Genomic DNA, 14,250 nt, shown 5'->3' with positions numbered 1-14,250 from the left:
GCTTTAAGGGCTCGCATCACCTTCTCTTAGAAGGATTCAATGGCGTGGGTGTTGATTTCATGAGTACTGAATGTTATTCACAAATAAAATTATTCTTTTTTGTTGGTTGTATCTTTTTTTTCTTTTTTCTCAGGAAAGCCATAACATCGGTGCTGCGGTTAGTCTTTGGTGAGACAAGCTGTTTGCAGTGTGTCAATATACTGTTGCAGGTCTTAGTTTACTAGGGAGAGGAGGAGCAGAGCATCTGCTTCGGAAAATTACTTCATATTTGTTTCTGCAAATAGTCATCAAGGGGCTGCTGATTCTTCTAAGATGTCTGCTAGGTATTGCGTGGTGGACAGGGATTGTCTAAGTCACCAGTCACTTCTCGCCCTTCCTCCCTGTTTGTAAAGATGCGACCTCCTGATTCTTCTCACACTGCATTCTACCTTGGAGTACACTCATTTGAATAAATCTTATACATTCCACATACACCACAGTCTCTTGGGTTACGAAATGCCTTGTGTGGATGAATGAGTGAAATGTCATCGAACATGCCAGAGCAAATATATCTCCCCTTTTTATGCTATTTTAGCAAATGTCTTCACTAATGAGTGTGAGTTGTGTTTGTTTCTAAGCTGCCCTCTTCTTTAGGTGTAATTATTTGGCTCCGGAGGATGTCTTTGCTTCACTGTATGTCCAGAATCAGTTATTTAGGGAGGTAACGAATGGTTTTCAAGGTTGTAATTTACATATATTGATCTTTAGTTATTGGGGACCAGTTGGTTACTATTTATGGTTCATGTACTGATGGAATTGGAAACACTTTACTCTGGAAACCCATAAATGAGGGGGCCAAGCGGGCAACAACAAAACGGGAGAGGAGTCACAAGTGGTGGAGTCAGAAAAAGCAGTCAATTTGTACATGTATTTTTTTTTTAAATGAGAAATATGACAGTAGATCTGTTCTGACTTAATGGTCAGCATTGTAAAATATCTGTGTGGAGAACGTTGTCTGTCCAGGCCGTATGAGGGAATATAAATAGCAATGGTAAAATAACTGGTGGCTAAAGCACTTGCTGGAGAGATGTGTTATTTTGTTTAGTCACAGTTTTGGCTCAAAGTAGCATAGAGGGTTAATGCGTCTCCTGCACAGCACATCGTCTAACATGCAGATGACAGATTATTATGCTATGTAGATAAGTGGCTCACTGCCTTTGACACAGAGATCATTTTATTTTTTGCAATTCATAAATTGCAATCCTTCTAACATAGCAAAGTGAGCTGGGAATCGGCATCAAGGACCTGCATGCAAACAGTAAGATATGGATTAACAACATTATTCATTTTTCCCAGTGTTATTCCAAGGCTGCTAAATTAGGTTGTGTTTTAAATCCTGACTTTGTGTTTATCCTGGCCGTACAATCTTAGTTGCTTTATGTTCCATAACAGTAAAAATGATGCATATCTCCTACACCTTGTAGCCCTTTTTGTCTTATGTAACACCCTGTACAGCAATTTACACTACACAGTTGTATGATTTGTTGTCAATGCATAATGTGTGCGTGTGGTGTAAAGCGCTCTGATACCCTACAGTGGGATGAACAGTGCTATAAAAGTATTAAAAAATGAGCAAATGATATTTAAATTCGTATTTGTGTACATACTCATGCATACTAATACATCTGACATTCTTACAGTGCAAAAACCTGCCTCAAAATCTCTTAAGTACTTAAGTTTTTCTTAAGTATTTGTGAAGGGATAGCAAGCTTGCTTCCCCATGGCATTGACATCTAGGTTTTATGCTGCAGATAGTTCCCAGCCAGGATTCTAATGCAAAAAGGGAGGTCCGAAGGCCTTTAAAGTGCCCTTTGGTTTAGGCCCAAGCTTCAAGAGAAAATAATAAGTCCCCTCACCACCTGCACATCGCTGCTCCGGGCAGACAAGGTATTGTTTCCCGGTGACCAATTCAACATATTTCACTGAGGCCAGACGGATCCCGATCCAGCTGAATAAAAGCGGCCAGATCGGGGACTTGGCTGGTTCCCCCTTCATTCCAGCACTGGGGTTATGGGACAATGGCCCCCACGGACCATGTTTATGAGATTGTCCTAAGCTTAGTGCTTATTGAAGACACTCAGAATTGTGGACTGCAGTCTCAAGATGTTGTATTTTACCATTTTTACCATGCCTGGGTTCTCTGCCTGGTTTTATATTTTTCAGTTAGTCTTGTAACTTTTAATTTAGAAATTCTTTATTCACTCTTTTCAGTTCTTTCTAGTTTCCAATTTTACTTCTGACCTGGTGCCTGCACTGCATTCTCTTCTACCATCTGCAACACTGCCAGGGACTGTAGCGCTCCCGTGGGAAGGCCATGATGAACGGGGAAATGTGGGAGTCGCCGTCAATGGGTATTTGTATCGTGCTACTTTCGACTACTATGGTGTTTTACATCCGTCTGGGCTAGTTATTCAGGACGTAGAGGTCCTCTATTTGGGTATTTTGTAGCACATTTTGTAGGAAGGCAGCATGGTGGGTGTTGGTCATCCTCTTGGAGCTGTTCAAGCAAGGGCTAGATATTGTGAAGCCCCGCCGGCTAGCCCATGTGAAGGTTAAGTGCGTAGTGGATTGTCTCTGCAGGGTGGTTCACAGTGTTTGTTCAGGTGTTGAGGCCCTGCACGTATCTTGTGTCAGCTATGGCAATGCTGTCATGTAGGCAATGCGTCTTGTGCACTTCCAAACAACCTGTGTGCCTGTGTGTCAGAATCTTTCTTGTCCTACATTTGGGGTATATTATTTCTGACATAGGTTGAAATGGAAACATGATTGTGGTAGTGAATATCCAGGCTTGAATACCGATGGGTGACAATCTCGTGGACAGAATGTTGAGGTACAGACTATTGCAGAGATAAGTGCACCGAGGGAGGTATTATTTTACAGTTCTTAACTTCTCATCTACGTATCTTGAAAATATATATGTATCATCAAGATACTCTCACTGAGAGTTAGGTATATAAAATCTACACAAAATAACCTTTTGATATTTTATTCCTCAATAATTTGGTCACAATAGTGTGACCTTTCACTATTCTGGCTTTGATATTCCTGACCCACAGCTGGAAACATGCCACTGGGATTGTGGTTATCCTGTCTCATTGTAGTTGGAACAGGTTTGTCCCTAAATTACAATTTTTCTGTTAGTCTTGTATACAAGCTCCCTATGTTATTCTGTTTGATGTTCCCAGACTAATGCTGCACAGTTGTGAGAGTACCTCTGTCCCATTGTACCTATTTCTTGCTGTCATCTTTTTCCTTTATCACAAGATTTTTCGCTGAGATTCTCTTTCCTCGAGGCTCCCCGTTCCCTGGCTCCTCCAGGCAGACATGCAACCATCCAAGGGTAGCTCAGCGAGGCAAGGTATAGCTTTTCTTTTTGTAATATACATAGGAAAGGTCACTTTCTGTAACAGGTGGGAGAGGAGAGGAAGTGCTGCTGTCTGAGACAGGTGAGCAATAGCTTCACTGTTAGCAATGAGCAAGATATCAGCCAGAGGGGCAACTGATTAATCTGCCATAAGTGAAGATTAGCTTAACTGTATAAAGCAAGTGAGGGAGATCTGAGCTCACTTTGTCGAATGGAGAGTAAGCCTTGCATCTGTTACAAGTGAGCGATTGCCGTGCATCTGCATTGAGTGAGGAACACATCAGTTGAGCAAAGACTGGCTCTGCTGTTGGTGGTGTTCTATTGTACTGGTCTCTAGGCAAGTGACAGTGTATTTCCTGTCCTGGTGCTAGTGTGTTCCCTGAAGTTGGTTCAGTAGGGCCATAGGACACACTGGCTTTGCTGCTCCTTTTCACTAATCAATATATTTACCTACAGGCATAGGCAGGCTGCTTATATGGTGTCACTAATCAATACTTTTAATTGCAGAGCCTAGAGTTGCAGACAGAGTTGAAAGGCGTATGAGCCAGGCGAGTGCTAGTTTTTCATTTGCTTAAAGAGTTTGGGCTTGTGGGAGCAGAGGGACACAGTAGTTTGAGACATAGGTGGCCATCGCTTGCTAAGGGACCACCCTTCGTGCTCTGATCGTACCTCAGCAAAGCCTCTAGGTTGCCTTCACCATAGTTGCTGATGTGACTGGTCCAGTCAGCCTGTGGCTGCCTAGGCCAAACCAGTGCTGTGCCCTTAAGGGCTTTCAGGGCACACACATTACAGGTGCTATAGAAGGACAACAGTCTGCATGTTTAATTTGAGGTATTCTGGAAAAAGAGAGACAGCACCAGCAGCTACCAGCCTTCAGTGCTAGGGCCACAGACATACTTGTGTCTAGATTTTTCTTTAGTGGCCAACATTCTCTAGGTCTGGAGAGTGCTGTGACCAAGACCTGTTCCAGGAGGCAGCTGAAGAGATATGAGGAGCAGTGTCGCCTCCCAGAGTGTCCAGGAAGAGCGTGAAGGTATTTTCAAGTGAAGCATGTGCAAGAAGAGACTGAACTGGAAAGTGCTCATTGAATCTGAATGGAGGCGCGAGTCGCTGTTGTGATTACTAGCCGCCAGCTACAGGTACAAGGGTGTTTAGAGGAGTGACTGGCACAGACTTCACAAGGCAGGGGGCGAAGACAAGCTTAGGCTTAAGAGCGAGCGAGTCTAACTTTCTTTTATTCTTCCACCCCTCTTTATTCTGCTTCTCTCTCTTTTCCATCTTTTATTTCTCAGAAGCATATCTAGATAAACTACAGGTTTAAGTCTTCGTTATTTTGTCAAAATGTAAAAGAGTATATTTCACTTGACTTGTTTTATTTCTCAAGTAAAATATTTCTGTTTAAACGTAGAAAAAGAGAGCTTGACAGTAAGAGAAACGATAGAGAAGATCATGCTATTTTGTCGTGTTATGTTCAGAAGGTGTGCTGCAGGGCGGTGTTTTATACTGTTATCTAATTTTATGTTATTTTGTGTGGTATATTATTTTTTACTAATTCGTTTAATGTATTTAATGTTGGTATGTGCTATGTTAGGAGTGATGTGGTACGTTGTGGTATTGTAGGAATTTAACATATTCTGTGGTGTAGTGTTGTATGCTACACAATGTAATGTTGTAATATGTGGTTTGGTCGTATGTGCTGTGTGGCTTTGTATTTTAGGGAATGTTATGCTATTCCATGATGTTTGGTGACTTTGCAGGGTGTGATATGACATGATGTTTTCTGGTGTAGTGTGGTATGCTATGCTTGGGTATAGAACAGAAGGTGCAGGTGAGACGGTGCATATGGAAAGGTAGGAGAAGGCACTCCTATACCATTCAGTAATAATGGTATCACATTTGCAACCAGAACTTGTGATATTACTGCAATTTCTCATTGATTGTTAAACAATTTACACCAGCTCTTTACTGGTGATCAAGGCATAGGTATTCTTTGTAGAAATTGGTAGTACCACTTCTTAATGTGATAACATCACTTTTTTCTAAATACAAAAGTCATGTTAAACGTGCAGAAAAAAAAACAACATGACTGTTTAAACCTTGCAACATAGTCGTGACTACATGGATCCAGGTGGCCAGTGCTCAAAACATTCAGGGCCTGATTTAAGTATTGGCGGACGGGTTCCTCTGTCACAACAGTGATGGGTATCCGTCCGCCGAAATTTAAACACCATAGAATATAATGAGATTTAGATTTGGATGGACAGGAAATCCATCAGCATTGTGACGGAGTAACCCGTCTGTCAATATCTAAATCAGGCCCTCAGTCTTGAATTGTGGTAGTTGTAGCCTTACTTTGCTCTAACTGAACCAAATGGGCTAACATGCCAGGTAACTATTAATCATTAAAGGAAAGCCTGGGTCCTGGTGCTTTGAGTGGTGGTGACTTGTAGTAATATGACAACCCTCCCTATGCCGCTCCCACAAGTGCTTGTAACTATGAGTGAGGGCAAGCTGAGACTGAGGTCAAGCTATTGTTGAACAGTTTTACCCGATTCAGACATTTAATATGTAATACTTTTTATATCTTTTCATTGCGCTGTTGGGTTCTTTTGATAGATTTTTCGAGCAACAATTTACTGTACGCCATCTCTTCTAGTTTTTGGCATGTATTGCTTCATAATGATATTTGGGCAGTTTATAGTGCTGCTGTGTTTCACAGATGTGGTCACTAAGTCAACGAGAGATTAAATAGTTTGCCCAGGGTCACACTGCATGGAAAACCTATTTCCAAAGATTCAATGTTAGCCACTAAATTACATTACGCACCTTGCACTGCTTTGTTTTTGTCAAAAATGTTAAGAGTTGTGCTCAGATAACCTTGAATAATTTCTAAACATATTGTTTTAACACCTTTCTCTTTTAATTTCTTTTCAATGTGGGTGATGTGTGAGAGTCTATTACAGACATTTTTGCAGAGAATTAGAGTGTTTATGTTTCATGCAACCTCCATAAAAAAAGTTATTTTCGATCAAAGCAGGACCTTACATACAGAAATATGAGGGTGTCACAGAGATTATTTGCAGTGATATTAGTGAGCTGCTGCTGTGTTACAATATTGAAACACATCACTATCCCAGAATATTAGATGTTAACACATTTTTAATTTGGTTGAGTGTGGCTATGACCTGGCCATAGAGAGCATGAAAGAGCTGAAACTGGATCATACATTCAAAGCTGTTCTGAACAGGGGCCCCCAAAATTTGGTTGACCCCTGGCCCCCAAAATCCTTAAAATGCCCCTGCACGCAGTGCAATGACTCCTGACATTATTTTGTTTCATGATCCTTCATTCTGGGCATAAAGACACACCTGGTCAAGGGGCCAAGGAGCCAGGTCTCAGGCACCGGAGACAGGTGTGGGCCGGATCGGACCAGTCGGGGGCAGTGACCAACGGTGGCCACGTTTTGAATTTCCCTCTCTGCCACAGGATGCAACCATTGGTTGCCCCATCACTGGCAGGGTCGCCTGGGTGGTCGTCAGGTTAAGTAGTGGGCAAGGTTGCCTGGATTACACATCGCTGCCTGCATGCCCCTGACTATTGCTGATGCCGCCTTTGCCTGCCGAAGCACCGGAGTGCTTCTTTTCCCTACCCTCCCATCCTTGTGTTAAGTTCACTTGGGGGATACATTCGATCATTGTTGGTAGTGAGGAGTCATGTTTGGCCACTAAAACAGGTAGACAACCTTGGCATCAAGACTATGTGTAGACGAATTTAACATGGAATTGGATTTTAAGCATTTAGGTCAATCTGGGGTGGGGGTACTGCAGTCACTTTTGGAAGGCTGGGACGCCTGCCATAGCGATTTTCCATAGCCAGACAGGGTACTCCATTAAACGGCCCTGGGGATGCTGGGCTGGTATGCGGACCAAGGTATAGCCCGGTTTCCAAGGCCCACCTCCCAATGGGTACTAAGGGGAATCCCTGTATTGGGTTGCTCTGGCATGGTTGTTTGGGGGTCAGCTGTTATGCTGGCCCAAGCTCCCTCTGTCTTGAGGGGGCCTTGTAGAAGACAACTTATGGAGGGTCCAAGTGGGTTTTGTCCTGGGTCCAAGTCAATTAAGTTAATTGAATCAGTTAGTGCCACAAAGACCTGAAGAGTGGTCAATCATGACTCCTTATTTGCTATGAAATTTCACGTATTCATGTATTAGCAATGGAGTATTTACTAGGAAATTGTATGTATTGGGTACACCCATGTGATATCCCTATACAGTGCTGTACTTCTTGTGACTTTAGATAAAAAATAAAACATTTGTTGTGTTTATGAATTGTAATAAATACGGCCAGAGAATGTTATATTGTCTAACACAAGAAATTGGCTGGCATTGGGTCCTTTTGCATAATTAGCCATATGTTGAGTGAGTAAATGTCTGTCTGGTTGAGATATGACCGGTCTCGCTGCGGTCCCCCACCTGTTTCTGCCCACGGTCACACTCCTGCCCCATTTGTCAGCGTGGCTGGGAGAGAAGCAATGTGTTCCTGCATTTTCAGCTCTGACGCTGATAAGTTTGGACTTCTGCAAATAAGCTGAGCTGCAGCAGCAAATGTTGCCAGTGAACTGTGAAAGTCAGCATGTGGTTATCAACCTGCTTTTTTATCTTTAGAACAGGATTCTAACTTTAGAGCAGTTTTTATATGATTTCAAATTTTTTGCTATTTATTCCATTCTTGACAGAATCAGCTCATTGGTGTTGTTGTAGCGGTTATCGGAAGCTTCCTGATCAGCATCGCACTAAATCTGCAGGTAAGAGCAATATGATCCTATGGCCTAGATTCACGAAAGCTTTGTGCCAGCACAAAGCAATGTCAAGTGACACAAATTCTTACAAGGCTATCTGCAATCCAGTGCAAAATATGGTTTGCTCTGGAAAGTTACTTTTTTCTCAGTGCAAAAAAAAAAACATTGCGAGGGCAGGTTGACGCAAATACCCATGGGTTTCAACGCAAAGCGCAATCTACTAAAATAGCCAGACTAGCTTTGCGCCTAAAACTAACAACTCCTTGAAGCAAATGGTAAGAAGGGGAAGTATGTTTAATTCTCCAAAAAGCCCACATATTGCATGTGTGCTGCAGTGCGCCACCCACTCCCAATAAACGGGATCCTTCTGAATTTATCTAGGCTTAGATTATGTATGGAAGGGCAAGCTTTCAGTGCAAATCCTAGGCTAGCCAGCACAGGCTTGCCGCAGCATCATAGTGCAAGGCTGTGCATCGCGCAAGGCACCATGTCAGTGTATTGCTGGAGGGGATGATGACAGCAGCCTCAGCAGATATTTCTCTACACTGTGTTATGCTCCTGGCACAATGTAACGCAGCAAATGTGGTTGCTGCGCCGTTTTGCCTGAAAATTAGGTTAATCTGACCCTGTCTCTAAATGTTGTGTTGATAACTGTACAATTCAGTAAATAGCTAACCCGCTCAGCAAAATAAAGATAGAAAGGAACCCTTAAATATGTTGCTTGAAGAAATGCAGGAAATGTACCCAATGTTCAGCGTTTGTTATCTTTCGATGAAATAATATCTTGACATTTAAATTAAGACACTATTTCTGACTAGGATATTGTGACATACAGCTATTTTAAGGTATGATGCGTGTTTAACCCAGTCACCTTTTGCTGGCCTACAGCTTCAGTGTGTCAGAGATCACACATCCCACTTTCTTTTACAGAGGGCAATTCTTGCAACCCAGTACCTCTTGACAATGCTTATTCTTTTAAAGGCTCCTCGTTTTTTGCACTCAACCACTACCACAACCAACTGTGGCCCTTTTTTGATTAGTCTTTGATGGAAGTAATTGTCCTGTCGCTCCAAGAGCAGTTACAAACATACCTACGAAGTCAGCTACACACCATTATTAAGAGAACTACACACCCAAGATAACCTCTACTCACCAGTTAGAAATGGGATTCCTGGTTGGCTATGGTAGGCACCTCAGCCAGGCGGAGACCACCACTCTAGTCATGGCAAGAGAGCTACACACCCAAGATAACCCCTGCTCACCTGCTTGGTAGCTTGGCAAAAGCAGTCAGGCTTATCCCAGAGGCAATGTGTAAAGCATTTACACAACACTAGTGACAGCATAAATGCATCACAAAGAAAACTCCACAAGTTATATAAAAATAAACCATATTGAACAAAATGTAATTAGACCAAAAACAACATGTATCAATAGTACCCTGCTACACAAGCAGTCGTTAGACCATCATTCTCACCATGAATGCTCACAGAGTGAAACATTCCCTTATTGCATTAGTCATATAGCACATTATCCTGCATGCCAATAAAAGGAACAAGCACGTGTACTGTAAAACGTCCTGGTGAGTGCCCATAAAAGGAAACATCTCCATATGTCACAAACACAAAGGTTACAGTCCCTGAAAACAGTACCAGTGCTCTTATCAGAAAAGCATGACATACATCAGTGTTGGGACCTAATCATACAGTATTTAAGGAAGAAGGCAGGGGAATCACCCTACATCACCCACAACTGAAACCTCTGCACTGATACGGCACGCCTGCACCTATATTATAGACTTTCTGGTAGTGGTCCCCAGCCTGGGTTACTGGGCCACCTGCCTCTCTTTCTCCATAATTACAGTAAGCTCAAAAGGGTGCTTGGCAGGCACAGAACCTCTGTTGAGGTTTCCTCCCCGTCCTGCTAGCCACTGAAGAATGTCCCACAAGTAGGATCCTAAGGTGGGGGGGGGACACCCACACAACTCCCACACCAGCGGGGCGACCTCACACAGTCTCCCCACGATGGAAACCATAACCCGGCCGCCGGGACCGCTGCAGACTCTCTCACAAGGGGAGATATGTTATTTCACAGCCGAGACCCTAATGGCTCTGGGGCCCGGTCTGAAGACCTCGCTGGGTCCCCTGCGTCAGAGATGACCCCGCTGCAGCTTCCCACAAGTGTGCGGTGCAGCTGTCTGCCCCGGAAAGGTACCTCCTGCCGAAGTGGGCTGGTGTGGGTCATGGGTGCCGTCTTCTGCCTAGGACGCCGGCGTCATCCTCCTGGGATCCGTTGAAGGGCCATTACTCTCCTCTGCCCTTTACGGCCAATGGCAACCTCACAGGGATCTGGGGCAAATGTGGGGGCAGCACCTGTGCAACCACACAGCTGCTTGGGGCACTGCAGTGCTAGTCAGGGTTCCGACTGTGGGGGCATGGGCCTGCTGGAGTTCCAGGGTCACTAAAAGGTGCTCTTTGTCCGTGCTGCTGGGGAATGGGGTTTCACACCCTGGCAGTGAAGAGGGTCAAAGTACACACTCTCCTCATAACTGGAGAGCGCTCCTCATGCTGCCTCCTTCCTAGTGTAGCTCCACTCAGGCACTGCCAACCACAGTGTGCACCACGCACGCTACAAAATATTCCAGCACAGTGCTTTCCAAGCTCTACAAAGTGGGAAATGGGGGAGGGCAAAGGGTGCACACCACTTAGCCCCCTGGAGACCACTGAGGAAGGGCCAAGGTAAAAGAAGTAAAGCAATCTGTGAGCCAGGACATCAAGGTTCTTCGGCAAAGCAACAGTTCCTCTTGGGACCCAGCAGGCCACAGGTAATGGCAACCAGTAGGTCATGTTCTGATGGCGGTTCCTCAAAGCAGCATAACAGGTTCCTCTGGCAGGTCAATGAAGTGTCTCCCCATGTGGGAGGCAACTCCCTGTACCTATACTCATTCTGCACAGCTTCCACAAAGGTGGAAAGGGGTTTCCAACCAGTTCTAACCAGTTCCAGGTATGTCCTCTTCTACTCCAGACATTAGTAGGGGGTAAATGAGCCCTTTGTGTGAGGCCAGGGCACAGCCTTTAAAGATGCCTGTGTGCCCCACCTCTACCTCTCCCAGCCCAGGAAGACCACTCAGTATGTAGATGCAAACCTGTTACAAATCCACCCTCCCTGTATAATGGCTGTCTGAAAAGTATGCACAAAGCACAGCTGTCACTGTACCCCAGATGTAGATTGGAGTCAAACTGCAAAAGCACCAGAGTTATAAGCACAGAAAAAAATGCCCACTTTCTAGAAGTGGCATTTCTACAATGGTAATAAAAAAATCCACCTACACCAGTAAGCAGCATTTCTCACTACCATTCCAACCATACCAAACGCACCTACTCTACCCCTTATACATCAGGTAATACCACTTTGCCAAATGAAAGGGCATTCCCGATGCACTCCTATGAGACGGGCAGCACTCACAGCTGTGTTTGTCACTAATAGGACAGACCACACAACAGGGCACATGTCCTACCTCTTACCTACACAGCACCCTGCCCATAGGGCTACCTAGGGACTACCTTAGAGGTGACTTATATGTAGTAAAAGGGGAGTTTCAATCCTGGCAAGTAAATTTAGATGCCAGGTTCATGTGGCAGTAAACTGTGCACGCAGGCCCTGTGTTGACAGGCCTGAGACAGGTTTGAAAGGCTACTTCGTTGGTGGTGCAAGCTGCGCTGCAGACCCACTAGAAGCATTTAATTTACAGGCACTGTGTATTGGCAATACCACTGTACAAGGGACTCACAGGTAAATGAAACATGCCAATGAGGTGTAAGCCAATCATACCACGTGTAGAAAGGAGAGCACATGCCCGTTAGCACTGATCAGCAGTGATAAAGTGCCCAGAATCATAGAGCCAACAAAAAGAGGTTAAAAAAATAGGAGGAGGAAGGCAAAAAGTTTGGGGATGACCTCGCAAAAAGGAACAGGTCCAACAGCCTTCTTTGGGTTTTCTTGGGTTTCCAGGGTCTTAGGAAAGGTGGTGATGACGCTTTCACAGAGCCATGTTTAGGAGCATTGCCTCTTGGTTTCCTTGCTGTCAGCTTGTTAATATTTTGCATGCTGCATCGGACAGCAACTACCTTAATTTCATTCTAGGGTGATCTGTCCATAAAAGATCTAGATTTCTATTTTAGCTTTTCTGTAGGAACTGGTGGCCACTTTTGATACAGTAATTGCTGTATCTTGGATCAAAGCCAGTAATCTGTGGATACAGTGTTGTTGCTATCGCTGGATTGGATTACCTAATTCCTAGATTCCAGGGAAAGAAGACTAGGAGACTGTTGTAATTCATCTACCTTTAGGTTCTCAAGCCCTTATGCAACATCTACGTGATTCCACTCTTTGACTTGGAAAGTGATAAGCGCATCCTTTTCTTTCAAATTTTTTATTTTTTTTATTTTATGCAGCGAAATAAACATATAAATAATGAATCAGCTGATAAGGCTGCTTGAACTCTCGTCTTGGCTGTTAAATTACTAGATTTCTTTTGCATGCTTCACTACAAATTAACATTATCAAATCCCATTGCAATTCATTATAGTGAAGTCTTTTAAAATGAAATGTGTACGGACGTTCAAAAATGTTGATATATTATCCATATTTTCTAAAATGTCTTGTCAGAACCATTCTGAGTTGCATGCAACAATTCATAACCATTCTGGAAATTAAGGAGGAACAGCTGACTTCCATTATTTGGTGATGAGCGTACAACCATCACGACCGAAATAGGCACACATGTTTTAACATTAAGGGCATGAGTTAGAGATTGGCCAACAGGGTACGCCACCACAAATGTGAAGTAGTACTCGTCTGCCAAACTCTGCATCCCTCATTTAGAGACAGGCTCTGTTGAAGGAGCCCCCATTGGCTCTGTTGATGGAATACTTCCTCCGACGGCCCAACAAAGTAGGAGCTATTGAGGGTGGATGATGTAATACCTTTTTTCTGTTTGGCACCGCCAGGGAAAACTTGGAGGTGAGGACAGGAAAAAAACACAATAATGACCTCCACACCATGGGAAAAAACACCATTGAAGCATGCATCATTAGTATGTGTTTTTTCACAAAATCCCACTTTAGGAGTTTGTTTCTGGAAATCAAACAAATGTCACAAGTTTGATGGATGGTTGTCAAAACATATCAGCTGATAGGAACCACCATAAGAGATGACCACTGGGCCAGAGGTCATCTCTAAATTTGGTAGGCAGAGTGCCGTTGAGTTGGCGGAGGTAATGTCCTATACCGTCACAATGGGGACCACTATGTCCATCAAGTGCTAAAGTAGGTCCTTAGCTCTCCCAGAGCCGGCATTAGCACTGATGGGTCCCAGTGCAACAACCTTTTTTTGCCCCCCAGCCTTCCAACAGTGCCCCATACCTCTCCATAGCCCCTCTCTCACATGCATTTCATTTGTTTTATGGTGCTAATCATTCCAGATTAGGACATCAGGGCCCATTATATCACACATACATTCCACATTGAAAATGGATCACATGTATAAATCATTCTATAAGAAATATTACATAAAACAATGAGGATTATAAAAGAATGAAAATTATAAGGTGAACATGATATAATGCAGTATATTGTAATAGTGTTTAGTCTAGAAAAGCACAAATTGAGGATTTTGGGCTGACTTTACTAATAAGAATGTATTTCTACCTAAACAAACCCTTTTTTAGAAACATTAGGACAATGAAAACTGGTGAAAAAGCATAACTTTCTAACCTATACCATGCAGTTTGCATACAGCTTTTTGATGACCGTTCATACGTTGCTTTGCTATATTAGGATTGTAACTTATGAACAAAAGCATCTCTGTGACAAAAACAGCAACCCAAGAGCTGTCCACATAAAATATATCTCTGTGACCTGCATGGTACCAACATAGTACCTCTCTGCGGTACCTTATCATGAGGCAAAACTGCCACTAGACAACACTCTGATTTCTCTCCAGCAGAAACACTAATCACCAGAATTATCTTGATATTTATGTTGTTGCCTGA

At 43.5% G+C, this 14,250-nt stretch overlaps 1 protein-coding gene across 4 annotated transcripts in view; it reads left to right on the top strand.

Moving 5' to 3' along the window:
• The window catches only part of NIPAL2 (NIPA like domain containing 2), a 433,718-nt gene that overhangs the window by 129,198 nt on the left and 290,270 nt on the right, over nucleotides 1-14,250 (top strand). For all 4 annotated transcript variants that reach the window (XM_069220538.1, XM_069220535.1, XM_069220536.1 and 1 more), the window contains exon 2: nucleotides 8,139-8,207. Coding sequence is in view for 3 of the 4 variants with exons in the window: in XM_069220535.1 (XP_069076636.1) it covers nucleotides 8,139-8,207 (69 nt within the window). In the remaining variant the exon portion in view is untranslated. The remainder of the gene's footprint in view (nucleotides 1-8,138; nucleotides 8,208-14,250) is intronic.

Source organism: Pleurodeles waltl, chromosome 2_2 (genome assembly GCF_031143425.1).
Source record: "Pleurodeles waltl isolate 20211129_DDA chromosome 2_2, aPleWal1.hap1.20221129, whole genome shotgun sequence".
Lineage (NCBI taxonomy): Eukaryota > Metazoa > Chordata > Amphibia > Caudata > Salamandridae > Pleurodeles > Pleurodeles waltl.
The sequence above is the reverse complement of the archived record's forward strand: the minus strand, read 5'-3'. Positions and strand labels throughout refer to the sequence as shown.